General features: G+C 41.3%; 1 protein-coding gene across 1 annotated transcript in view; it reads left to right on the top strand.

Moving 5' to 3' along the window:
• Nucleotides 1-24,825, top strand: part of LOC308299665 (leucine-rich repeat-containing protein 75B-like) — a gene marked incomplete at both ends in the record, with an annotated part of 45,820 nt that extends 20,995 nt beyond the window's left edge. The window contains 2 exons of the mRNA XM_080743456.1: nucleotides 3,085-3,197; nucleotides 24,288-24,825. Coding sequence (XP_080599582.1) covers nucleotides 3,085-3,197; nucleotides 24,288-24,825 — 651 coding nt within the window. The remainder of the gene's footprint in view (nucleotides 1-3,084; nucleotides 3,198-24,287) is intronic.
• Nucleotides 24,826-25,480: the final 655 nt, after the last annotated feature.

Raw genomic sequence — 25,480 nt, 5'->3', positions numbered from 1 at the left:
AATCGCACGTTCACCCCTGTGAGAAAATGTCGTCTGTCAAGTCTAATATGTTCAAAGTGTCTGGGAATGGTAGCCATTATGTGCCTTACTGCTGTCCAATTGTAGCTGTTGAAAATGAAGAAACCGGAGAAACAGTTTGTTCTTCTAATAGCCTATTAGAAGACTTTCTAAATAAGCTGCAACTTACTTCTCGTGACTGCAATCTAATCTTACAGGTTGGGTATTGATGTTTTAGTTTATATATTTGGTAGCCGCAAGATGTTTATAGTTACAGCCTTACAGCTTGTAGGTTACAGAAAGACATGTCTACACATTGGATTTGTGTTTGTGATACACTGAAATAGAGATGATGCAATCACATATGGTTAATGTATCATGTATGCTTCATCAACAGCCATTATGATTGGATTCAGTGTTTGGAAATATACTCCATATTTAAACCTTTTTATGTTTCTCGTAAATGGATGCCCTACTTTATTGTACAAGAGTCAATCAAAAATAGCTGATCTACAAGCTCACAATGCGTCACATCACAACACATTGAATTTGCACTGTGCTATTTTTGCCATTGTTTAAGGATTTAGAAATAAAAGATGTGAAAGTTAGGTCTACACCTGTGGGGTTTATAGTATACATATGACATAAAAAGAGCTAAGGGGCCCGATTCATCAATCTGGTCGTAAATAGGGTGTATTTTTTTTCCTTAAATTTCATCTTAAATTTCAGTGAGTCCAAACGTCAGTCAAATTCATCAAGCAGTGTGTATATCCCATTTTGTGCTTATCCACAGGTGTATGTCATGATGAATTTGGACGTAAATTTAAGTGCAAAAACAAGGGTAAAAACGAGAGAGCAGCTTCCATAGTACTTACGGCAGGACCATATATGGTAGAGAGCATGACTAAGCACTTTATGATCTGGGAACCTATTCACACCATAGGCTACTAGAAATGAATCACAACTTAGCTATGCTGTTGAACTTAATTGTCTTTTCAAAAAGAAAAAAAGAGAGAGGGAGAAAAAAAAGAATAGGCTGCCTATTTTTTCTTCTCTATAGATCGGCACATTTACAAGGCTACAATCAGTCCTCAATCACAAAATAATAAACATGGGATGGATATTATAATCCTTTTCTACTGAACATTGCCAAAAAGATAATGTTGAAGGAATATACAGTATGAGCTGTGACACGCACTGCTTTCTGATATGGACCAGACCAGCAGGTTGCGAGCTTTATTGATTATTATCCTATATGTACTGAGGGGAAATTCTTTTTTTGGATTAATATTTCAACACTGTCCCGTAAAGCCACATGTATTCTTATCAGACCGAAGGTAAGACTTATTTTGCTTTTGTGTGTAGCTTTATGTGTTGATGTGATCAATAGGCCTACAGTAGCCTAGTCTATTATAAATTAAAGCCTAATCAGTGGAGGGTCGCGACGCCCCCCACCTTCTCGCCGGCAGACGGAACTTGAACTTGGACTTGCTGCATATAAAAACTTCAACTTGTCTCGTCAAAAAACAGAGGAAAAAAAGGAAAGAAAGAAATGTCGGCGACACATTGACAACATAGGATATGAAATACAACTGTTCTGATCCCGCAGATTTCAAAATGGATGCTGAACGTAATGCTCTATAATGTATAGAATGTAATAGAATACAGTGGTTTACAAGGTTCAATCCATCACAGAATAATACACAAAACAATTATGTGGAAATATCCACGAAGTGAAACGCTGCTTCATCAGAGGTAAGAATATAGGCTAGTAGCAAATACAGTAGGCCTAGGTAGTGCAGTGGGTCTCAACCAGTGGTCCAGGGACCACAGTGATGTGCTGGGGTTTTCTGGTGGTCTCTTGCCAAACAGACCCTTGGGCCTTTATAGATCCTTAACTCTTTAAAATGAAACCAAATGGACGAGTGCCGGCAGTCATCATGCGGTGCGTGAGTGGTCCCCCATCGGCGGGTCAATTTGGTTACAAACTCAGTGGCAGCTAATCCACGACTGAATATGTAATTGTTTGACAATTGACATATTATTTTATTTTTTTAAATACATGTGTTGGCACATGTTGGGCAGAATGGACTAATACATATTTTTATTTGATGTTTGGCATAATTTAAAATTGATTTTGCATGAAGAAAAAAGCATTCTAAATATACACCGTGGGCTGATGGCTTATTTCCCGACCGAAAAAAGCATCCTAAATATAGGCAAAGGTTTACACCATGGTCGGAGGTGGTGTATTTTCCATCGTATTTCCAGCACAAATCCAAGACCAAAATACAATGATGAATTCGACCCCCAACTTGAGAATCATCCTAAATGCCGGTAAGAACAAAATATGATCGTATTTTTGGTCTTAAGTGCTTGATGAATCGGGCGAGTAAATAATAACTACAATAGATTAATTGGATTGCAGGTTCTTTTTTTTTTATTTCCTGCAAAGTAATGGTTCTGGAAATACAAGGTTTCTGCCTGACAGCAATGTCTAGGCGTAGGTGGGTGATTTAGTGCAGGTGACGGAGTTGGGGGGGAGGATTGCGTTTATTCGGTGCACTTGGGCTGAAATCCAGTGTGCTGAGTGCACGCACCGACCGACTCTACTCAGAAGTTGGGGTTTGACGGTGTGGTGCGTCAGAGGCGGTGTTTTGATTGGTTGGTTTTCATGGCGGTGTCTCGAGCGCTTGTCACTTCTCAGCTGTGAACAATGGAGGAAATGATCTCAAAATGCAGCATTTGCGGCTTAATTGGAATTTGGTCGTTTGGGCTTGATAGTTTCACCCGCATCAACGTGTAAACTAACAGCAGTTATGAATTAAATTATCTTTCAATAGCAATGTTACGTTAGCAAATGCTGCTTTTCAGGAAGTTTTCCTTTCCAGAGTTCAGAGTGAAAAAGCACACAGCTGCCCCTTAACTGGTCGTTCGTAAATAAGCCACACTGAACGCACTCTACAACGTCACCACCCACTGCACTCACTCACTGTGTGTGTGTGTGTGTGTGTGTGTGTGTGTGTGTGTGTGTGTGTGTGTGTGTGTGTGTGTGTGTGTGTGTGTGTGTGTGTGTGTGTGTTGCAGGAGACAGACTCCCTGAAATCAGCGAACAAGATCTGCAAACAGCTGATTTACCACCTGACCCCTCACTCCAAGTGGACCAGACAGAACGTGCCCAGGAGGAAAGCACAGGCCTGGTGAGTCTGTCTGTCTGCCCATCTGTTGTTGCCCGGCATTAGCCCTCATTTGGACAATCCACCACCAGCCACACCACCAGAAATAGGTGTACGGTGAATGTACCAACCCTAAGCAAAATATGGATGTGCTTCATGAGTGTTTTTAAACTCATTTTGAGGTTGTACGTCCGCTATATTCGGTGCACAACAACCGTCATATGAACTAAGCATTAGTTTCTCGAAGGTGCTCTACTGGACCAGTGATTCTCAATCTTTTTAATGTCAAGGACCCCCAGTTTGGTGTGCCTTAGGTTACGGACAACCATTTGATGAAAATGTTATCTCTTGGACTCCATTCAGCACTGTAAAATCCTCCAGTGTTTATTTAACTCTGAGAGTCTGAGTTACAGAGAGTCTTAGTTCTCCTCCATGACTTTTTTCCCCCTATCGATTACTCACCCCATGGAGACTTATATATTTTTCTTTTTGTAGCATTCCTAAGACTATAATTTGATTGTACCTCCATTGGTTCTGGATGGAGACACAAATGCATTTGTGTCTCCATCCGGAATCAATGGGGGTATAATGATCAATAATCGGGAAAATCGCGCTCTTTCAAACGACCATCATTTCAACCGGAGGATTAGCGACTCACTCCATGGAGGTTAGGGTTAGGGTGAGGGTTAGAGTCGGGTGTAGAAAAGATGACATGTAGTAACAGCGACACGCTCCCCAATAATCAAATTATTGTCTTAGGAAATAAGGAACTAAAAAATATATTATTGAATTCAAGTCTCCATAGGGTGAGTAATCGATAGAAAAAAATACATTTTGGGGGTTAACTACTCCTTTAAGGGTCCATTCCCGTGTGTGTGTCTGACACACTCAGTCATATCGCCGACATTCCATCGCAATTACACTTGAGTATCCGATTAACTTTTTACGCGCGACCTGCTGCATGCAGTCTGCAGAGGCTTGGTGAAAGATTTCTCCCTTCGCTTCCCCTCTACATCGCGAGCCTGTTGGTGAAGCAGTGACTGGAGGCTTGACCATTTTACCCATACCTGTGATAGATACACTCCTCGCCAATGAGAGTCGCTTTCGATATTACCCCATAGCCCTGGCTTCCACACCCTATTATCCATCCCATAGCCTGGAGGTGTGCCACTAATTCACACTTTGTCAAGTCCCACCCGACAAAAGTCCTTTCTCTCCATCCACTACCATTGTATTTCAGTTGCTTCGAATTGTATTCTCTGTATTCAATTCTCATTTTAATCTTGGTTTCAGTAAAAAAATGAGCCTCTCAGTGGCAGTATAGTGACAGGGCATGTTTTTAAATGTTTTTCCAAAAATTATGTTTTAGCAAATTCAACATAAAAAAAGGCGGAAACAGGGCGGGACAAGGCAGAAAGAGCCTGCTGGTTGGTCAGTCAGGGACCAACCAGAAGGCTGACAAAGGGTGAATTGGCTGTAGTGGCAGCACGTGCAAATGAGGAACCTTGGGTTTGGAGAAGATATTGACAGGCCGTATTCTACGACCTGATAAAAATAATGAAAAAGAAGTGTCAATCATCACCTACAGTATGACCGTCTAGAATTGTGTGTGGGGTGTCTGAATTAGCGGAAACCCTTCTCTCTGCCTGCATTTTACTTTTTTTTTTTACTTTTTTTAAAATGTATTTTACTTTGTTTAGGACATTTCTGGCCATTATAACCTTTGGGCAGTAAGCGTGGGCTATTGGTGTTTTTGAGCTGGTGAGGAGAGGCCAACTTTAACACTGTGTACAAACCGCAGCTGACAAATCCTGCTTGTTATACTGTTAATTGGTTCCACAAGATGACACGTGGCAATTAATAACAGGAAATGCATTCCAACACTAATTAAACACTTGAATTGATACAGAAGTTGGAGGAAATGAACCTAACAAACTAGTAATTTTCCTTTCCCAGAGCAATTAACCTAGTTTCAAAGCTTTTCTGACTGTCTCAGTTTAACTTTTGCCACCACAGTCGTTGTTGCAACTAAGGGCTCAAAATAAGACTCAACTGTAACAAGGCAGACTTTCCCTTCCTGTTCATTAGCAAGCTCAGTGGAGGCAGTCTGCTCAGCACTAAGCGTCTCTCACACAGCTTCCACCAAACTACACAGGCAGGCGAGGCGGTGGCACACCACGCCGGAGCCATAAATAGAATGGAAGGCTTACTGAAAATGTGAAGGAATCCATGTCCATGGATCAAGTTTTGTATTGGGGCAACAGTGTTGATTTCGTTGACTAAAACAATGACGAAAAATAAGCTGTGATGACTAAAACTAAGACTAAATATATTGGCAATTTCGTCAACAAAATAAAAACTAGATTAAAACTTTAGGGAGGGACTAGTGGAGAAGAGAGTCATTTTATGGTTGGTTGCTCTCAGGTGTTGCGTGCTGAAAGCAGATCTACAAGCTCACAACGCGTTGCAGCGCGACGCGTTGTGAGCTTGTAGATCGTCATTACGATGCCATCAAGGCCTGCCAAAACACATTTCAGTTGACTAAATCAACTGCAGATTTAGTCGCCTAAAATCTTATGATATTTAGTTGACTAAAATTAGACAAAAACTAAAACTTTTCAAGTGACTAAATTATGACTAAAACTAAATTACATTTTATTCAAAAGACTATGACTAAAACTAAATCAAAATTTGCTGTCAAAAACAACACTGTGGGGCAACAATTAACAGCGTTTCCTTTAAGCTTGGTTATCTCTGTGCGGTGTGCGCGCGCAGAATGATGGGTGCTGTACATGAAAGGAAATGCAAAACAATCTCATTGTTCCTTTCAGATTAGATCCTTCTCTCCCTCTCTGTCTCTCTCACTCTCATTCTCTCCCTCTCTCCCCCGCCCCCTCTCTCTCTCTCTCTCGTTCTCTATTTATCTTTTTTTTTACTCTCCTAGATTTCTCATATTTTAACATCTCTTTTCTCCTATTGATTTCTTCCACTTGTTCGCCCATGAAGGGATTAGGGATTTTTGTTTCCCTTTTTTAAGAGTCCATTTTGTTCAACAGTTGCCTCACAGACACACCACAGCATTGTGTGGTTCTGCAGTATTGAGCTTAGGCTCTGGGAAAACACTGTCAAAGCGAGAGGGGGGGGGGGGGGGGGAGACGGACAGACAGACAGACAGACAGACAGACAGACAGACAGACAGACAGACAGACAGACAGACAGGGGGACTAAGGGTCCACTCACTGTAAGGCTGCTCATTAGAGCTCATGTATTCTCCTCATTATTGTTCCATCGCTTCAAAGACAATCGGAATTGTATATGCGGCCGCTCCATATTCAAAAATGAAAGGCCATAAGTGATCATATTATGAGATATATTAATTCCTTGTGATGCGATATCATGAACACGTATAGTTCTCCAGAAGTAGTTTGTAATAAATATTTTTCACCAATTATATATGATTCTTTGCATGCATAAACCATTACTGAGCCTACACTACACCATACTGCACTTTCTATGGAAGCACTGTGAGGAGATATTCCTTAGTTTAGAGCTGTGTCAGAGTTCAAATGGAACCCAAAGGACCAAATGGAATGATGCAAAGCGTTGTGAGCTTGTAGATTAACGTTAGTATAATATAGGGCTTAAGTGGTTAATAGATCATGACCACAATCTGATTTTGGTCTGCAGCTGCATGTTTTCAGAATTCTGAGTAGAGAATTGCGTAGTCTCCTGAGAGGTTTGTAATGTTTTTATAATTGGTATTGAATTTCAGATTAATCAAACCCACATTTTTATTATCTTAAAGTTGTACTATGTAACTTTTTTTATAAAACAAATCTTAAAATTCTCCTAACTATTAAATCACAAAAGTTTTAGAAGATCCGCGCCGTGAATTTCAGCCTGTAAAGCCTTCTCTGTATGTAAACTGAGATCCTTGCCGTGGACCGGATCTCGCGCCAAAATTGCGTCATCACACTACCGGCCAATCACAGCGAAGGTTATACAACTGCCGGCCAATCACAGCGCATCTTGAAGTGGGGTCGCTATGGCAGCCATATTTGTTGTCGCCCGTTTGTACCATCCCTTCTCTAGGTAATTTCGCCTACCAGGCAGGGTGAAGGAGTCCGTATCTCTGGAATTACTGAACGCACAGGAACAAGGGACCCCTTAAAAGATAGATCTCAGCGAGGTGGAGGCAGACGCGGGGGTCTGAAGGTACGAAAAACGTCCGAAAGACGCGGACGCGACCGCGGTTTGCTATAGGGCTAATGACCACTAGTTGGGCATCTTACACAGTATGGCTTTAAAATTGGCCCTCCAGCACATTTTAAAAATATTGGATTCATATACAGTAGCAGAGATTATTCCATTACTTGTGAGTCATTGCCAGAATTACAACATCACATGTTTTGGTATCCATTTATAAATGATTTTTGGTTTTGTTGCATATAACTCTTTTCTTTTCTGACGGTTGTTCAGGTAAATGAGGAATGTCTGTGAGAACCCAATATGACTTCCGCTTGGTTCCAAGATTTCTAGGGAAGTGCTGCGTTTAACGGAATTCACGTCATGCTTACATGCTTTACATTCCCCAGCAAAAAAACTAAAATAGATTGTAGCTCTTAACTCGCTCTTAACCGATTTAGTGCCATTCCCGAGATATCTCGCGAAATGTACTCGAGTATCTGTAGTGCCATTCCCGAGATATCTCGCGAAAAGTAATATATTACTGTAACGGCGGGTACATTACCGAGAAGAATGGCCGGAGGTCCGGAGACGAAATCCGTCGCTGATTTCGCATCATCACGGCTCCACGAGCACAAAATAGTCCCATCCATAACATTGAGGTGGACGGGGGATCTCATCTTTAATGTCCATTATCTCAAAACTACACTTTAGAAGCTAGGATGGAGGCAGATGCTCGCTTATGTTAAGTCCCGTTTTCACTGAGCAAAACTTCTGGAAGTCTTGTCAAAAATGACGGCAATTTTGAAATTCACGCCATGTGAAAACGGCCACTTGTTTTGTGTCCCGGGAGTTTTGGAGGCCGAAATTTGACGGCAAAATACCTAGTATTTTTTGCAGAAAGTACCGTGAGAATACAAATTTCCCTTCTGTGAAAACGCATACCGTTATTTTTGACGGTTTTTTGACAAGCAGGTGCGTAAGGAGCCAATGATAACAGTTAAAGCATTGTATTTGGGATTGAAAACGATCTGAATGTGAATGGGATATACAGTAGAAATATAATACAGCTTCACCTTGCATTAGGGATATAATTATTTAGGCTATAGAGTCCTTGCATTAGGGATATAATTATTTAGGCTATAGAAGAGTAGAGTCGCATTGTGACCATGGTGGCTGGCTGCCTGCAAAAGTGCAATGAATTCTTATAACGGCAGCTCCTCTTCCTCCGCTATCTGCGGAGGGACTGGAGAGGTTCCGAAAGAAAGAAGCTGTTCTCAACAAAAGGTGCATCATTAGTTTATCGTCGTCGTTGTCGTGTGATGATTAGCCTAAAGGTCTTTTGAGCAGCGAGCGAGTCCACAGACTACAGCTAATCTAAAGCCCACAGGTGCAACACGTTGCATTAGATGAGATCCTTTATGAACGGACCTTATGTGTTGTTGTTGCTGAGCATGAAGAATATTTTGTTTTAGTAAATCCATTTGTAGCGTTCACTTCAGAGTGAGAGAGAGAAGAGACGGGACAGGCACCGATGCCACTGCAGTGAACGCAACGAACTGGGGAGAGTGTTTTTTCTTTTTTTTTCTTCAGGTCTTTCAGTCCAAGTGTTGCCATGTCTGCTCATTATAAGCGACTCTTGGCTTCATTTCCGTAAGGTTGCTTGTATATGATAGTTGCTGGTTTCGTTTTATTTGTTGTGAGCTTGTAGATCGGTAATTTTCAATTAGCTGATGTGACGATGCGTGTAGTTTTAAAGTGCTCGTGTGGCCTAGATAATATCACTTTTTGGGGATTATTTTCGTACACCTGGTTGCTTAGTTCTCTCGCAAAGTCTGGCAACACGGACTTTCATACCGTGAAATTTCTTTAGTGAAAACGAGGAATTTTATGGCTATGCCAGCATTTTTGCTTATGTGAAAACACCCAAAAAACTAAACTCCCGGCAAATTGAAAATCATTATGCTAATTATTTTGCAGGAAAAATTCCGGAACTGTAGTGAAAACATGCCTTTATACATGTATAAAAGCTCCCGGTCCGCCATTACACAACTCCACGTGGACAAGGATCGGTTCCGGCGCAGGACCCGATGACGTCAGACCGGAAGTGATTGCGCTGTGGACTTCTGGCCTTTAAAATAAGATAACGGTGGTGATGCCAGCCTGAAGGTGGCATCGTGGACTTTATAATCCGTTAATTTCAGGGGCACTAAATGAGTTAATAGGTATAACATCACCTGAATCAATGTTTTTGTTTGTATATTGTGTATTGCGAGTGCAGCCGACGGAGCAGGAGACGCATATTGTCACCAGGCTTTTCTCTTCGCAGATGCGTAAGCCTGGCTACGCGAGACTAGGTTTGGTGTGGGAGTGGGACCTCTGTCAGTAATTTATGGAATGAACTTGTGTCTATTGCTCAGGTATTAAGTGTGCCGCCTCTGGGTGACTGATTTTCCCCCTTGGGATAATAAAGGTATCTATCTATCTATCTAGACCTGTGTGATAAGGACTTTTAAAGCATTTTAAGTTATACATTAAGCCACAGAGCAGGAAGGACTACTATACACATGAAATATATGTCAGCAATCATCAAGGCTATTACAAGCATCCTACTGTACGGGTTTTGGAATTGACTGGACATTACTCTGCAGCGCCCCCTATCAGCTCCAGTTTTCTACATCTAACATATAATTTTCCGAATGTCTGTCTGTCTGTCTGAGTGTCTGTCTGTCTGAAACCGCGTTTCTCCTCAGTGGCTGGAGCAATTGATCTGAAATCGCATCACCATCAGCATATGAACACACCTGACATAACTGTGAAGCCCGTTTGTCACTTTCACAAATCGTATGCTGTGTAATTGCATTTTTATGGTGTATCTATATCTATTTAGCCTACAGTACCTTTTGTGACCACACACACACACACACACACACACGGGGGGGGGGGGGAGTGTGTGTGTGTGCAGGCGGGCAGGCGGGCGGGCGGGCGGGGGGGGGGGGGGGGTGGTTCTGACCCTGTTACAGATGTTGTCCAAAATCATGCAGATCGGTACACAGTATCTCTGTAGCCGTTAAATGGAACGGGTATTTCTTACATTGATGCTCCTACATATTAGCATGCAAGCACCAGTTAAAGTTACTTTCCATCCCTCATATACTGTGTGCACAGTGCACATCCCATAATCCACACACTGCACATCATTTCGGAGCTCATATCTTTGAACGGGTAAGGGCTAGTTGTGTTTAATTTAGTAAAGGGAATTTATTCATTTATTGCTTTGTTTTGAGTCTTTGTAGAATGTACAAGTAACTAGACCAATGGTTTTCAACCTTTCATGGATTGAAAATCTCAAAGTGGTTGTGTTAAGTGGTCAGATGGGCCGCGTGCATTTCCAGAGCATGTTATTTTTATAATGAACCGGTCAATCATTTTGTCCTGAAAACTCTGCACACAGGACGTCACTTTGTGCCTTGCTGCAAGTTTGTACATCTGCTATTTTTGAACATTTTTGAAGAAAAAAAAATATAATATATATACTGTATATATTTTTTTTTTGAGCGGTGGTCACACCGTCTCCATAGCGTGGCCGTGTGTGTAGGTATGTATGTTTGTTTGTATGTATGTATGTATGTATGTATGTGGGTGGGTCTGTATGTAGCCTCAAGCCTGTGGTGTAGTACCTTTTCTGACCACACATGTTAAGGGAGGGGCGCTGTTGTTCAGGCCAGGCCAGAACAGGCAAGGCACACTCACACTCACACACACGCACGCACGCACGCACACACACACACACACACGCGCGCACAGACTCCACCGCTCAGTTCACACGGGTGTGATTTTCTCTTCTGGGATTCCCTGGCACAAAACATTTTCAGATGGGGATTGGGGGGTCTGCGGCCACATATATCATTTTTGGGTGGCCCTTGACACAAAAAGTTTGAGAACTACTGATTTAGAAGGCATTTGTAGAATTGGCCTCAGGTTTTGCCAATTATTTGTGGGCCCACTTGCAATATCCTCACGGCATACAGCAGGGCCCTGGCCCACAGGTTGAGAAGACGCTGTACTAGAGTTTATCAGAAATGAGTGCATCCCCTTTGATAAAGGGGAGATAAGTGATGTTATTTGATCGTACAGACTGCTTTATCATGTTCAGTTATCAGGGGAGTCGGACACAGTAAAAGTTAATGACTATAGGGTTCATTTGGGTCAACTTTGACATCAAATGAACATGGGCCATTATTACACTCTCAGAGTTAAACACTTAACCCTATTCTTCATTACCTGGGGTCCCCCAGGGGTCTGTAATTGGCTCCCTAAGGGGTGTCCCTCTACTCCAAATCTCTTTGACGAAAATAGCCAATTTACAAGCTCACAACGCATTTCGTTGCAACACGTTGTGATCTTTCAGACAGGATTTTGCTGTGTAGTGAGTATAATAGCCGGCATTAATATAGTGTGGATGTGACCCAGGCCTCACGCTGCCAGCTCAGACGATTAACTTACGCACCTTAGGTATTGATACTGTCAGGCCAAATGGTATGAGACTCTGATCATGTCATACCAAACACAAACAAACACAAAACACACACACACACACACACACACACACACACACACACACACACACACACACACACACACACACACACACACACACACACACACACACACACACACACACACACTGGCTAATTCCTCTTGCTACTGCATGTTTACACATCTGCTATTTGTGTGCTTTGCCGTGCCTTGATGCCTCATCTGCCATTTGAATGTATATGGCCTAGTTCTAGTGCCAAGCTATGCCCTGAAGTGTGCATGCTAACAGTTATTTATTGAGGAAGGCCGTTCTGACTCACTCAGCACACATGACCCATGACTAACCTTCGAGGGCAAAAGACAACAATCAGGGAGCACAACGTTGCTGTCGGGTGGAAACCTTACATGTCCAAAACCGTTACTTAATTTTTTTCCCCCCAATGGATTGATTGTTGTTATTTAGCTAGTCTCCATGGCCAGACTGTTGCTTCCCACAATTTTCAAATGCTTCCGGTCATACAGTCTGGAGCACAGACGTTCTGATCGTTAGTCAAATATAAAGCGGATGTGAATCCTCCTTCCCATTTCCGTTTCGCCTTTACAGTCGCACAGATTTATCCTAATATAAATAAAAATCATCAAAGCATATATAGCTAGCTGCTTAGCAGAATTGGAAATTAAAAGAATTTATGTTAAGATATTTTCGTGAACAAAAATGCCAGCTTCTGACTCGGATCCAGACTATAGCATTCGGAGATTGTGGAATAGTTATCTCTCTACGCGAGACTATTATTTAGCCACAAGCTCTTATTAATGCTTTTTGTTGGTTAAATATTTATAAACCCCACACAGACTGAACCTACATTCACTTCCACTTTAAATGATAAAAAAGCAACAAAAAAGAAATCTGATCTACAACCTCACAACACATTGTGAAGCGTCTCATCATAATGACGAAGAAGGGCAATAATTTACAAAAAAACATACAAAATATGGATCTACATGGTTTCTGACCGTAACGATAACGGTTAAGAAATGTCTGTTTTCCTCCTTCCGTCTTCTGATTGACAGGTAATCGTGACTTGCTCCACCAACAGAACAAGTAGTTAATTTTTCCTGTGCACCTCAGTAAATAAAGTCAATCTCCGATCCTGTCCGACTGCTACCTTTAGATCAAGTAGTTCATTTATTTCCTGGGCACTTCAGTAAATAAAGTCACCCTCCTTCCTGTCTGACCTCTACCTATAATAAAGACTTAAGGTGCCAGCAAGCCTCCGTATCCATAATTAATGAAACACATCCTTCCTCGAGTACAGAGCGGGGGTTAGTTGTGCAGCATCCAGCACTCTGAAATTGAGGGCAGGGAACCATAACTGATTGCATTTGTTGGCAAACAAAAATACTGTGGTAATCACACCATTCATAAGTGTTATTGCTTCTTATTTTTTAATTACATGTGAGTCTTTTTTTCTCTTTCTTCTCATGGAGAAACACATTGTGGTATAAAAGATAAATTGGTTTGAGTCCTCATTTGAAGACTTGTGATTGAGTCCTCATTTGCTTTCATTGTTGCTCTTTTTTATTTAGGGCATGTAGGGGATTAGATCTGAGAGCTGATGTGGCTGTATTTGGGAAAGAGAACTGCAGGGCAGACACACTCCTTTGTGTGCGCGTGTGGGGGGGAGTACTCGCATTTTTTACTCAAGTAAAAGTATCAATACTGCAATACTCTACAAGTAATTTCAAAGGGAATTCAAAATGTACTTGAGTAAAAGTTAAAAAGTATTTGCATCAAAATAAATTTAAAGTTAAGTACCAAAAGTAAATGTGAAAATAGCAGATCTACAAGCTCACAACGTGTGAGCTTGTACATCGGCTATTTTCAAATAGGGCTAAAGTGGATTAATGTATATAATATTATAATTTATTTCCGCAAAGTAACTAGTATCTAAGGTTTTCAAATAAATGTAGTGGAGTAAAAGTATAATATTTGGATCTGAGATGTAGTGGAGTAGAAGTAAAAGTATTGGAAATTGGAAATACTCAAGTAAAGAACAAATGCCTCAAAAATGTACTTAAGTACGTAAGTAAATCTACTTAGTTACTTTAGACCACTGGTGGTGGTGGTGGTGTGGGAGGTAGTTCTGTGTCCCTATTCTTCATAGCTAAGACAGATCACTCAGTCACCACTGTCTCCTTTTGGAGCTGCATTTTAATGTTGGTTTCATAACCGTGCCTTGACATAGCATAGCAGACAGCGATGCACTCCTCCATGGTACGCAGTTATGTAACGCAAACCGTTTTCGGTGTATTCTGTCGCAGTATTCTTTTCTCCTAAGGATCCAGTTTGTCACATCGAATCAGGTCATTGAAATATAGCTGCAGCCATAGAGCACATCGATGCACACGCACACACGCACGCACGCACGCACGCACGCACGCACGCACACACACACACACACACACACACACACACACTGGCATTTTGAGTCATAGTCTATCAAGACATTTCATATTCACTGGCACAAATATTATGCTTCGTTTCTTCCTTCCTTGTAAGTCACGTTTTATTAGATTTTATTAGTTTGTTTATTTGGGGTTTCACTGAGAATATTAGAGTGCTGCCTGCAAGAGAGAACTAGAACTAAGAGACAGAATGTATTCATTTTTAACCACTTTGATGCTGGTGTCCCTATTTTGGACATTTCATTATAATTACATATATAAATACATAACAAGTCAAATGTTTTCCACTATTTCTTTTTTATCCATTTATTTCTCCCCAAAACATCACATCTACAAGCTCACACGTCTTGTGGGGATGTCGCGTGTCTCAAATAGACAAAGTATAAAATAGGGTTTACGTAGTTAATGAACACCTTATCTCACTGCTAGAGCTCTAACACAAGTTATTGTTCACTGTACAGTTCATATCCCCCTCTTTCCACAATAGTTGTTGTGATGGTGTGTTCCTTTTTTTGGCATGTGGTGTTGTTCTGCACCAAGCTAAAATGTCACTCCTGCCTGTGTTTTGGGAACCCTGCGGTGCACTGGTGTCAGGAGAGCCCAGGAGAACAGTGTGATGGGGTAGAGCTACTAACTGGGTAAGGTTGTTGGCAGCGATTCAGCTCGCTGCACTCCTCACACCCCCAGAGTCCCCACTGCCCTTCACTGTGCTAATTAAAGCACCACCCCACACACCTGTAGAATGGACTGATGAGCACTAATGTGCTGGATCATCAAGGCAGGCAAGGTTTGCTGTTAGAGAGTGGGAGGGCTTTGGGGATTTTGTCTGTTTACATTGTTTCAGTGCCTTCCCCCCGACCCTATCTATATTACGTTCTTGTGATTGCTTTCCAGGCACACTTCGGCTTTGGTGCATCAACAAGCATGTTTCAGTTTGAACAACAATAGCTGGACAATTTTGAATAGATATTTTTGATAGCAGCCATAATTGACATAAACAAGTGTTACCGACTACACTAATTAAGGTTCTGTTCCTTGTCCATGGGGGGGAGGGGTTGCCGGACTCTTGGACCACGGACTAGGCCAATGCTCCTTCAGTGTTAATTTTGTCGACTAAGACTAAGACTAAAAGACTACAAGATTTTGATATTTTGTCGATAAGACTAGACTAGACTAAAACAGTCCCAAAAGACTAAGACTAAGACTGTTATTTGTTTTATTCAAAAGACTAAGACTAAGACTAAATCTAAGTCTAAGACTAATGGCTGTAAAAAATTACACTGGCATGTAACTGCAATGAAATTAAAGGCAAATACATATTTTATGTATGGTTTATTTTGACCAAGTAACAGGCAGTAGAAGACAATGACTTGTTCATAATTATGTGGTTATATTAGGCTAAAAAACCTATCCTAAAAGACAAAGACTAAAAGTCTGAGACTAATCCCAAAAGACTAAGACTAAGACTAAAATGTTTTGATATTTAGTTGACTAAGACTAGACTAGACAAAAACAATTTCAGAAGAACAAGAGAGGACTAAGACTAAACAGTGTGTTGTTCAAAAGACTAAGACTAAGACTAAATCAAAATTTGCTGAAAAAATTAACACTGCTTCTGATGTCGGAATTTTGGAAAGAACGTCCGGTTCAGACGGGCTTTCCGAACTAGTTCGTAAATAAGAATCTGTTCTTAATTTGTCTTTCCTGGTTAAACAAATGTTAAATGTTAGATAAAGACATGAAAATAACAAGTGAAGGAAATATCATCACACAACCAAGTCAATATGGCTACATTTATTGACAGTAAAAGGTCCATATGTATATGGTATATCTGGCTGCGGTGCTTTTGGGATTCATGAACCACTTTTCTCTAAATGCAGAAACTAGTTCTGTCACGTCATAAACAATGGCTTCTTCATTCACAGAGAATTCAGGGACTTGGTTGATTTTTTTTATGTATTGTCTCAACATTTAAATCCAGCTGAATGTGCTGCTGTGAGTTTATATCTTGTTTCTAGGATGTGAGTAGTATTAAACAAGTAATGTACGGTACCTTAGTGACCTTTCTTTATCTTAAAAGAGTCTAATAGGCACATTCTGGGCAAACAGAGATGTTTAATTGGGAATATTTATTTTAATAAATAAATAAATTAACACATAGTTTTACATGCTTTCTCTTCTAAGATAATTTAATACGGGTAGTCCAACATTGGCTTTTGCTAGGATAAATCAGTCTACCTCGCATGCACAGATGCCTGGAGGCAGAACAGCTCAGATCAATACAATGAATAAACAAGTGAAGACCAAAGCGTTGATGAAGCAGACATTGATCTGACCAATCCCCTGAGTCTGGGGAATGACCTCCACATCCAATGCGTCTCAAGTGCCTTTATATCATTCAGCTGGAATCAGTCAATGTATGCTCGGCTGTTAGTGTAGTCAGCTGGAGAATATTTGAATTTGTATTGGCCTGTCCAGCCAGCCGAGAGACTTTTTACATATTGCATATCGCAATCAGGCAGAAAACGTATCGTTACATACACACTGTCGGTCAGAAACCTTGTATCTCCAAGTTTCAAATGTGTATGTTTCTTCGTAAAGTAAAGCCCTGTTTCATCATACAAGGCTGCCGCACAAAACTAGTGAAAATAGTGGATCTACTAACTAGAGGTTGTGTGCTTGTAGATCAGCCAGACAACAAAACATTATATTTCCATTTACTGTTTTCTTTTTCTTCAGGAACCTGTGTGTGTTCCAGTGGATCTAATAATAGTTATTATTTAAAGGACAATTTAGTTTTTTTTTTTACATATTTTAGATTGTAATTAGAGAAAAGAGAAGAAAAGGTGTTAAAATGTTTTCATTTACTGCTTTCTATTGTTTTAGCGATTTTGGTAGTTTGATGTCAGTGGGTGGTGGCATGCGTACAAGTGGCTAAATATGTCTTTTTAGACGGAATAAGCCGGCAATTTCTTTGTTACTATTTACACCAGCCCCCATAAGTCACATACCCATGAAAGATTGCAGTGCATCTTGGGAATGGGCTTATTGTATCTAAAAATACATATTATTTAGCCACTGCAAATCAAAATAGTTAAAATTACTAAAACGATAGAAATAAGTAAATGAAAACATTTTAACACTCATCTTTTCTGTTCTCTAATGACTATCTAAAATATTAACCTTTGTTGTAAGCACAGGATCTTGATAATATCCTGCATTGGTGAAATATTTATAAAACTCACAGACACACTTAACCACTTAAGCCCTACATTATACTTTGTTAACAATGCCATATGAAAATAACTGGTCTACAAGCTCATTTTATTATTATATCAGAATAGATTTTTAATAGTATAAATTGATCAACCGTTTGATTAACCGCCGCACCCCATAAATGTATTGCGTTCATTAAGAACACACACATAAACACAGAGCTGCCTGGTACAACTCACAGTCCTTTACAGATGGCTACTGTGTTGATCACTGCAGAAACGTACACTTATCCCTGTTCCACTTTCTGAGTTGTGAGGTTTCAAACTGCCAACCTTAGGCACAACATGCTGCTGCATAATGATGGAAGATGGGTGGACAATCTACCGTAATAGGCCCCATTTAGCAACAGGACGCTTCAGTGAAGCATTTGAGCGAAGTCCTCAACCAGAAATAATATTGTTGCTGTCAGGCAGAAACCTCCATATTTTAACTTTGCATGTTCTTTTAATTTTTTGGGGAAATTAATGCCCCATCGTCTATTTTTGAAAATAATTTGGAAGTGAAAGTGGTTAATGCCCATAATAAATGGACATAAAAAAAGAATATCTGTGCTAACACTTGCGTGTCTCCTGCAGCTTTCCAGCGTATTACTGATTCATGAGGGTAAATGAAGGGGAACATGTATTCTGTGTGGGTGGACTCAGCACAACTTTCTCCTGCCATTTGCTTTTCCACTTTCACCCCCGCTACAGCTCATCCGCACTGCCAACGAGCGGATGTTCAGACGGCGATGTTGCGCGAAGAACTGTCCTCATAATGGTGCGTCGGCCATTGCGTTGCGACGTAGCCTGAAACAATCAAGTAGCCTAAATAAATAATAATGAAAGTGTTTGGGGGCGGGACATGGTCGCGAAACCTCGCTCAAATAGAGAGACTGCGAGCGATTATAGGAGGGGTGGACGAGACGACGATGCTGTTTTAGAAAATCTCAAACTCAACCATCTCATCACTTTCTCAGGCCCTACATCAGGGTTCCCCAATAGGCGGCCCGCGGGCCATTTGCGGCCCACGGGGGGCTACTGTCTGGCCCCCACCAACCCCAGTAATAATGGTGGTATAAGAGCAGCAACAACACTAGTATATCGTCATTGTTGGGTGGAAACCTCGTATCTCAAAATGTGTACGTTCTTTCACAAAGAATAGCCCTGCTTCATCATACGAGGCCGTCGCACAAAAGTAGTGAAAACAGCCGATCTACCCTCGCACTGCGAGGCGTTGTGTGCTTGTAGATCGGCTGTTTTCACTAGTTTAAATCGTTTTTAAAATGATAAATGCAAAATGAATATTTTGGACATACAAGATTTTCAACCGACAACGACGATATCTGACCTGTCACTGGAGTAGCGGGAAAGCCACCGTTGCCCCCTGCAGTGTTGTGGCCCTCGGCTTGGTACCCTAGACATAATTCGGCCCTTGGGGAAAACTAATCGGGAACCCTGCCCTACATTATAGGGCCTCTACTGTAGCTGCAGAGTGCTGAGGTAGGGTGCTGGACTGTATTGGAGAGGAGATTGATGAGCAGATCGGAGAGATTGCTACTGGGCAGCGGTTCTCAAAGTGGGGTCTGGGGGACCCTCAGTGGTCCTTGTGGGTGTTCTAGGGGGTCCCCAGACAATTGTGTTAATATATAGACGCTGTTAAATCTGTTAACCCATATAGTGGCTATTTGAAAATAGCCGATCTATAAGCTGCAAGCTCACAACGGGTCGCAACACGACACATTGTGAACACATATTGACTATTTTCAATTCTTCTTAAAAATTTATAATAATACAAATAATAATATAAAATTAAATAAAATGTAACAACATACATTTTGTTTGGGGGTCCTGACAAAAACTCCTTTCAGATGGGGTTCTGTGGCCAAATACAGATCAATCTGGGGGTCCTCAACAAGTTTGAGAACCATGCTATAGCTATGAGCAGAAATAAAATGTATTGTTGTTATGGTTGTTGTATTCAAAACCAGATTGCGGAGAAGTGAGTATATTCATGTTTTTTCTTTGAAGTCAGTGAGTTTACATTGAACAACTGAGGTGTGAGCCTTGTACATCTCTGACAGATATATTGGTACATGGATATTGCTGTAGCTTCATTAGCCTGATCAAAAATAAAATCTACACAATTTAAATGTGCACCATATTTTGCAACGTATTTTTCAAAAACAAAGAAACAGCACTCGTCTCTTTTATTAGGCAATAAATCCCATCAGTTATGCCACGTAACTACACAACTAGCAGACATTTAACCTTGTCCATTCGCATTACATTGAATTTCACCATCACACACCAATAATAAAATCTAATTTCATACCATAGGGATTTACATGACAATATTATAACTGTGAGAGTCCAGGGTATCATTCAATATGTAGCAGTTAATAACTTCCCCTAGGAAAGGCAGGGTATGAAAAGCAATTAGACAGCCCATGCTAACCCCACATTAACAGGTCCAGCAGTTGACACTGGGGAGTCAGTCCTCATTACGTTCCTGCACCAGTGCATTACTGTTGTAGTCAATAGATGGATTTACCTCAGTTGTAATGGTGGAAAATAACTGGACATTTACATTTTTCTCAAGTACTGTACTTAAGTAACATTTTGAGGTACTTTTACTTTACTTGGGTGTTTCCATTTTCTGATACTTTACGTCTACTCCACTACTCAGAGGCAAATGTTTAACTTTTTACTCTGTTACAATTCTTTGACAGCTTTATTTACTAGTTACTTACTTTGCAGATTTATATTATTAACACAAAACATACATTAACCGCTTAAGCTGTATTTTCTTCTTCTCAAAAAATAGCCAATCTACAATACGTAGCATCGTGGTTGAGAGCTTGTGGATTGGCTATTTCCAAAAAGGTTCGACAAATTCTTAAAGATTATAGTACTTTTACTTTGGTACTGTAAGTATATTTTGATGGCAATACTTTTCTACTTTTATTAAAGTAAAATGTTGAATACAGGCCTATTACTTAACAGATTGACGTTTCTGTAACAGAGTATTTTCAATTGAGGTATTGCTACTGGTATTGAAAAATCTATGTCTTCCACCACTGTTGTTGTATAATAATTGCTCCTGGTAAAAGGAGCTCAGTTGCTTGTTTTTCAGTGTCGTTTGATACGGGAAGGCTCTGAAATGATTAAGACAGCAGAATATGGAATCCTTTCAAGTCTTTTGTGTCAGAGCGGGGCCAAGACGATTTGCACCACTGCCTTACGAGCATGGCAGGCATACCAGAGGGGATGTTTTCTTGTTTATGTTGTTATTATTTGACGGTAATGGACTGTAGCATACAGTGTGACATTAGAACAGCTACTGTAGCTCTGCCCCTGGGTCCGTGCCCAGATTAGAGACCTGTGGGCGGTATTTGGTCCACCAAAATGGCAGGCAGTGAATATGGATCGAGGTCTCATTACAGTATACTGTAGACCTTTCCCTACACCACTGGTTTTCAAAGTGGGTAAAAATTGAAAAGCGGAGGGAAATGGGGGGGGGGGACAAAGAAATCTTTAAAAAATATGTTTTAGTTCATTCAAATAGAATAAAAGGCAAAATGACCAAATATCTTCCAAAAACCTTACAAATAGCAAAAATTTCAGATCTACAGATCTACAAGCTCACAATGCATCACAATGCAATGCGCTGAACATCTAGTTGTAATAAATTGCCCGTACACACATTGAAAGAGTCTGCATTTTAAGCCCATAGAACCAAAGCATCTTACCACAATCTACTGTGCAAATTGTTAAGATGTGGGTTTCAAATGGAAATCAAAAAACCAAAGAAAGGGAGCAAAGTGTGTGTGAGAGAAATGTAATAATGGAGGGGGAAAAGAGACCAAGAAAGAGAAGAAGTGTGAGGCTCTAAAGGAGGGACACAGCTGAATTATAGCCTACTCAAGGAATCAATAACCTCGCAAATCTCTGCTCCAGTTAGCTGCAGGTCTTTTCCTGGATGCTTCAGAGCATAGAGGGTGACAGATGTGAAGACCATGAGCCTGCCGATTTATGAGGCTCCCACACAGACTAGAAGGGAAAGGGGAAGAGAGAGGGGGAGGGGGGAGAGAAACAGGGAGACTAACCATTTATAGACTTATGCTTAATGTGTGTACCGTTGTACAACTGTGATCTATAAACGTGAACCGCAAGCAGATCTACAAGCTCACACGCAACATGGCACATCGAGACACGTTGTGAACTTGTAGATCGGACAATTGCAGTGTGCAACACCAGCACAATGGAAGTATAAATCTGGCTTAAGCAAAGAAGATAAGCTGTAGGTAAACAAACATATAGTTAAAGGTTTTTGTACAAAGGTCTCAGACTCTCCACCTGTACATTTCATTATGATTGGTTTGCCAGACTGCCAACCTGTGGAATATTTTAGGTGTTAAGTCCAATAATACCAAAGGCAAGTGGTCTTGGTCTTGACTAGTTAAGCCCTAACCTCGTGTCGCCTGGCTTTCAGTTAAGCCCTTTATACTCTTATGATGAAATTGACAATTTACAAATGTCCTTTTTTATGTTTTTTTTTTCTTTTTAAACTGTACCTATAATGACATACTAGGATTAATGTGGTTAATCCATGTCCCACGTCTTGAGATTTGCACTCCTCCATCACATAGCTGCTACAGTACATTTCAAGTCAACCTCTATTTCTGCAACAGTTTAATGAAAACTCGGTTGACTTTAGATGGCTCAGTTCTGTTATTGCATATGGTATCAAATGTACTGAGGGATCTAATGATCTATACACATTTATTTCAAAATCACTTGCTTGTGCGTAGTCTCAAGAACTTTGTGACTGTTCTTAAAAAGTACTATACAAATAACCAGACTATTGTTCTTGTCCAGCTTTAATTCATCTAGAGTAACCTTTTTTCTGTAACCTTTTCTGTAACCCCAAAACCCCAAAGGTCCGTTGAGTTCAACAGACATTTTCTGTGCCTTTTCAGACAGGCTTGGTCAATCTTCAAGTGACATCACAATATATAGGCAACCACACTTGCAATTTTCCAGAATTGCACCTTTCAATTGTCTCGCGCCAAGTTTACGGAGTAACATTTTGCCAATGAGGAACCAGCATTCTCATGAGGTCACCTTTACGCAGCTTCCTCATTGGCTAAAAGCCGTTTTGGCTGCTTCCTCATTGGCTAAATGTTACTCCTTAACCCCAGAGCATTGGTCAAGCGTCACATGACATTTTGACTATCCAAACTATAAATAGGTAACCACACTTGCAATTTCCCTATTATTTTGAAGTACTTTGCTTTAAAGTTTTCTTACTATCCGTCTATAAGTCTCTGTCTGTTTGTCTGTCTGTCTGTCTGTCTGTCTGTCTGTCTGTCTGTCTGTCTGTCTGTCTGTCTGTCTGAAGCTAATCTCGCATTGTCAGTGGTGTCAATGAGGCTGAAACCTTGCCCAAATATGGAACTAGAACTTGCACCTTGTGCACAAGTAGGCCATGTATGGCCTACTTGTGCGCCAGCAGAGCACGCCATGAGGTGCGCTCTGCTGGCCTCATTGGCTGTTAATGATGACATTACCAGGAATGCTCTTATAGAACAAACTCCGCTGACATCACCACTGGCATCACCAGGAATGCTGGTCCCTCATTGGCTGTTAATAATGACGTTGCCATCATTAACAGCCGGGCTCAAACACACACAGCTACCTACCTACCTACCTACTTACCTACCTACCTACAGTACCTACCTACCTACTTACCTACCTACCTACAGTACCTACCTACCTACCTACCTACCTACCTACCTGCCTACCTGCCTACCTACCTACCTACCTACATACCGTACATACATACAGTACGCAGCCGAACGCAGTACTTGCGCGCTCTGCAGGCACACATAATTATTCGTCATAGATATGTCATAAATAACTGATCTCATAGAATAGATGACGGACGTCACAGGCTGGCCACATGGAAGTTCATGTGGCCAGCATGGAGTTCATGTGGCCAAGTGACATGACTTTTATGTTTTATGTTCATGTTGACACCCCAAATCAGCTGCAGTGGAGTGTTGTTGCAGAAATGTGGCCTAAGCTACAGAATTTGGTGCTTCAGAGTATGAGACCAGTACACATTTTGTGACTGTTACGCTGTGTATATTCAACCACTGACCAGTAGAATGTAGTACACTCTATTTTGTGTTCTATGTTTTCTATCATTACAGGTGGGGTGATACATGATACTAAGTAACATCAATAGTCTGTCTTAATAGGACCCCACAGATCAATAAACACAGCCACATCATTAGGTCAGGTGGACCAATACACTTAGGCCAGCCTTTATTTCATGTATTCATTAAAGGAGCTATAGTCAACTTTTTCTTGAAAAACGGATGCTAAAATAAAAATAATGTTTCGAAGATATTTTATAAAAAAATAAGCTTCATATATGTGTTTCTATTAAAAAATTACCACAAAAAGCGTAAAATAATGATAAAATTCTCATTTTGGCCATTGTCAGGCCGACACTTTGTTTACATTCTAGTCTATAGACTAGGATGTAAACAAAGTGTCGGCCCTACAATGAAAAAGTTGACTATAGCTCCTTTAACTACAATAGCTATGTTGTTTAGAGAAGGCGACAAACACCTGTCTTTCTTTCTGGTCTCCCCAACAGCCTAAAAGCCACTCTGAAGAAAAAGCTGTCCGGTGATGTGGTCAACCTATCAGGCATGCCCCTGTGTGGCCGAGACCTCCACCATGTGGTGTACTACATCCAGGGCAGCAGTGACGCCGTGTCCGCCGTGGACTTGAGCTTCACTGAGCTGCAGGACGAGGGCCTGCGCCTGTTGCTGCCCATCCTCAGCTGTCTGCCCAAGCTGACGAGATTAGCAGTGAATGGGAACCGTCTGACAGTGGCTATCCTGAAGGACCTGTCCGACATTGTGAAGGATCACAAGAAGTTTCCGAGCCTGGCCTGGGTGGACCTGGGCAACAACGTCGATATATTTACTGTACCGCAGCCGTTGCTGGTGGCTTTGCGACGTCGGTTTGGCTTGCGTAGCAGCCTGCCCACCATCTATGAGTACAGTGAGGTGCGGACTGGGACAAGCTACAACCCTAACCTGGAGACCTCCGTTGAGGAGGCCAGCCTGTGTGAGGATGGAGAGCGAGATGAAGAACACGATGAGGAAGAGGAGGAGGATACAGGGTGATTTATACTTAGTCATGTGCCGGTGTGTGTCACACAATGAAAATAGCAGATCTACAAGCTCACAGCACGTCGCCGCTCGAAGTGTTGTGAGCTTGGGTCTGGGGCTTGGGGCATTGGGCTTTGAGCTGGGTAGTGTGTCCAAATATGTGACACTTCACTGTTGCAACAGGTGATTGTCCATGGTTGTTTGTCATAGTGTGACAACACTTTCTAGTGCTCTATCTGTTTACTCACCTGAAATCCTGAGTCTAGCCTTCTGTGTTCCGCACGAAACCCACCAGGCCCGCAAGCATAAGCACACGGACGCTGCTTTTCTTCTGCTTCATGTTAATAAATGCAGCCGTTCTCACTTGCAAGCACATAGATGCTCCGCTCGTGGGGCGCGAAGGGTTTTTTCCGCTCTGGGCGAGAAAAAAAGCTTGTCCAGGTACCTAGGCTACAATGAATCCCGGTCCCGACGACCTTTGCTGCGAGTCACTCCCCGTCTCTCTTTCCCCATTTCCTGTCTATCTACTATGTTCTATCAATAAAGGCAGACAAAATAAGCTTGTCCAAGCGTTCTAGGCAGTTAAAAAAAACTGCTTGTTGTCCAGGCACATTCTCATAGAAATACATTATAGACTGATCACACCTGGCGGCGGTGAGAACAGTCACGC

Source organism: Nannobrachium achirus (genome assembly GCF_963921795.1).
Source record: "Nannobrachium achirus genome assembly, chromosome: 15".
NCBI lineage: Eukaryota > Metazoa > Chordata > Actinopteri > Myctophiformes > Myctophidae > Nannobrachium > Nannobrachium achirus.
The sequence above is the reverse complement of the archived record's forward strand: the minus strand, read 5'-3'. Positions and strand labels throughout refer to the sequence as shown.